Raw genomic sequence first — 2,371 nt, forward strand, 5'->3', positions numbered from 1 at the left:
AACTACTGAACCGAAGGCGAAAGAAAATTATCACACAAGGAATAGATTAACTGAAAGCATCCTTCGGTGCTAACGCCACTCGCACCATTTCTATACATTGCCTTGGAAAGTGGAAGCCTAGGGAAGAAGAAAGGCGCTACGGTGAATCCAGTTGTGGTCGAGTTGATGTTTCTTAACACTAAAACGATGTGCAACCCTTTGCGCAATTCCTCCTAATATAATCGCCAAGTTGACTCGAGTGAACGTGAGGGGACATATACTGGTTGGTTTCCAATTTTGTTGTGTACTACAGGTAGATCGGCGGTCTCCGTAGGATTGATGGGCATATCAAAAGGAAATGGGAGTATAATTATCCATGGAAAGTGAGAGGAGGCTAATGATTATTCCCCATGCCCACTGAGAGTAAACTGAAGGTTTATTCCTTGTCCCAGGAGTTAGTGCCACACTACGTCTGGCTGCTGCGCCTTCAGGATCAAAACGGATCTACTCTCTACTGTGGAATGATGCTCAACTTTGTTGAGTGAATGGATGGATAACTCCTGATGGAGTAACCATGATCAGATTACTGGTAAAAAAAAAATGCCTTTGGTATGTATAAAGGATAAGCTCTAGCAATGCATCAACTTTGGTGAGTGAATGAATGGATAACTCGCCCGCTTTTCGATTACCAGTGAAAAACGCCTTTGGTAAGTATAGAGGATAAGCACTAACAGTGCATTGTTTGTGAAAGACCAGATTGTCAAACTGATGCATGACTACAAATACAACATTTCAGTTACATCTGCAGAAGCCCGGACGGTGTGCGATCTCGGACCAGGTGGAAACTAAAACATTTCAGTTTCATTATTTATGCATTGAAGAGTAGACAGTGGATATGGCAGGGATGTGTATCAGAACACATTCAACAGCGTATGGTGAAGGAAGCAAAAAAATGGAAAATCAGTGTAGCTCTATAAACTACAGGAGCTGATCCACACCAGGGTATCCAGATTCTAAACTTATCCAAGACACGGGAGCTGATTACATCAGAGGCATAGCTCGAGAGGCTTGTGCGTTAAAATGACGATACGGAGACAGGGCTTTCAGCTTCGACTCAATCTTTGAATTAGTTAAGCAGAACAAAGGCAACAGACACGCATGGAGAACTGATCGAGGAATGTCCAACACCAGCATCAAAGGATCGCTTGGTATTGTCGACATGAAGACAAAACAGCAACCTTCCTTGATTCACCATCTTAATTTAAGCAGCAACAGCGGCACTCTCTGGCTTATCTGTTCCTTCTTGTTGAATAAAGGACTTGTCTATTCCTTCGATGTTGGTTATCCTCAGCTTTGTCAATTCCTGGAATTGTCACAGCAGACAGTAAGAAGAACATATCGAAAGGATAATGTCCAATATGTCATGTAATGATTGAAAACTAAAACGGTATGAAATACCTGACGGTGTCCCCTTGTTCGGCGGTAATTTTTCCTCCTTTTCTTCTTGAATATAATAACTTTTGCATCTAGAGCCTAAGAAAGATTGTCAAGAGAAATGACCTCAGAATTGTGCAGTAATATATTTACAGTAAAACCCTAGTAATACCAAAACCGGGCTCTGGTTGAGTAATTATAGAAGTATATGTACTAACTGCAAGACTGCAACAGTAAAGGTTGGGGCATAGACACTCGTCCTTCTTATCAGTGTTGCTATACATGTTTTAGTACATAATGCCAGTAAAATGAAAAGGTAGCAGAGGTAGGAGGGCCAACCACTAGATATTTTCCATTAACTTATAATAAGCATGTCATTTCTGTTATAATAGTTTGGGGGGTCAATGCAATCCAATGTGGTGCCCAATGAATTAGTTCAGGTCCTAAAAGAGGGACCAAAAAGGGTCCATACGGAAACGCTTCTCATCAGTAGTCTGGTAGGATGTTTTCGTCAGACCGGTCGCGCGACGTCGATGCGTTTTTCTTCTCACGGTTCAGATTCCTCCAAAATCGGCCTCCCAACCCGCCAAGAAGCCTATTTTCTCGCCCCCATAATTCCTCGTTAGTTTCTCTTCCCCGAAATAATCTCACCTTCCCGACCCAGCCTAATCCCCTTCCCTTCTCTCGCATGCCCCTGACGCAGATGAACGGCAAGCTCGTGATGTCCTCGCCGCCCCGGTCCCTCTGCCAAGAAGAAGGCCTTGAACGATGTGGCCGTTAGGTCCACCGTTCCATGCTCTCGTACGGTAGCTGCGCCCAGCAAGCTCGCAACCCCCCTCGGCGTCCCAGTCCTCCCATCAGGTTGTGGTCTCGTGACCTGTAGTCCACCATGCCGCAGCACCGTCTCAGGTGGGGAACGAGGGGAATGAATCAATCACGGATGGACCATTGCAGGTAC

The 2,371-nt window shown here is 44.6% G+C and overlaps 1 protein-coding gene across 1 annotated transcript in view; it reads right to left on the reverse strand.

Moving 5' to 3' along the window:
• Positions 1-818: 818 nt before the first annotated feature.
• The window catches only part of LOC123067621 (50S ribosomal protein L21, mitochondrial), a 5,478-nt gene continuing 3,925 nt past the window's right edge, over positions 819-2,371 (reverse strand). Inside the window, exons 4-5 of the mRNA XM_044490347.1 lie at positions 1,438-1,512; positions 819-1,342 (exon numbers count right to left, since the gene is read on the reverse strand). Of these exons, the coding sequence (XP_044346282.1) occupies positions 1,241-1,342; positions 1,438-1,512 (177 nt within the window). The 3' untranslated portion in view covers positions 819-1,240. The remainder of the gene's footprint in view (positions 1,343-1,437; positions 1,513-2,371) is intronic.

Source organism: Triticum aestivum, chromosome 1A (assembly GCF_018294505.1).
Source record: "Triticum aestivum cultivar Chinese Spring chromosome 1A, IWGSC CS RefSeq v2.1, whole genome shotgun sequence".
Classification (NCBI taxonomy): domain Eukaryota; kingdom Viridiplantae; phylum Streptophyta; class Magnoliopsida; order Poales; family Poaceae; genus Triticum; species Triticum aestivum.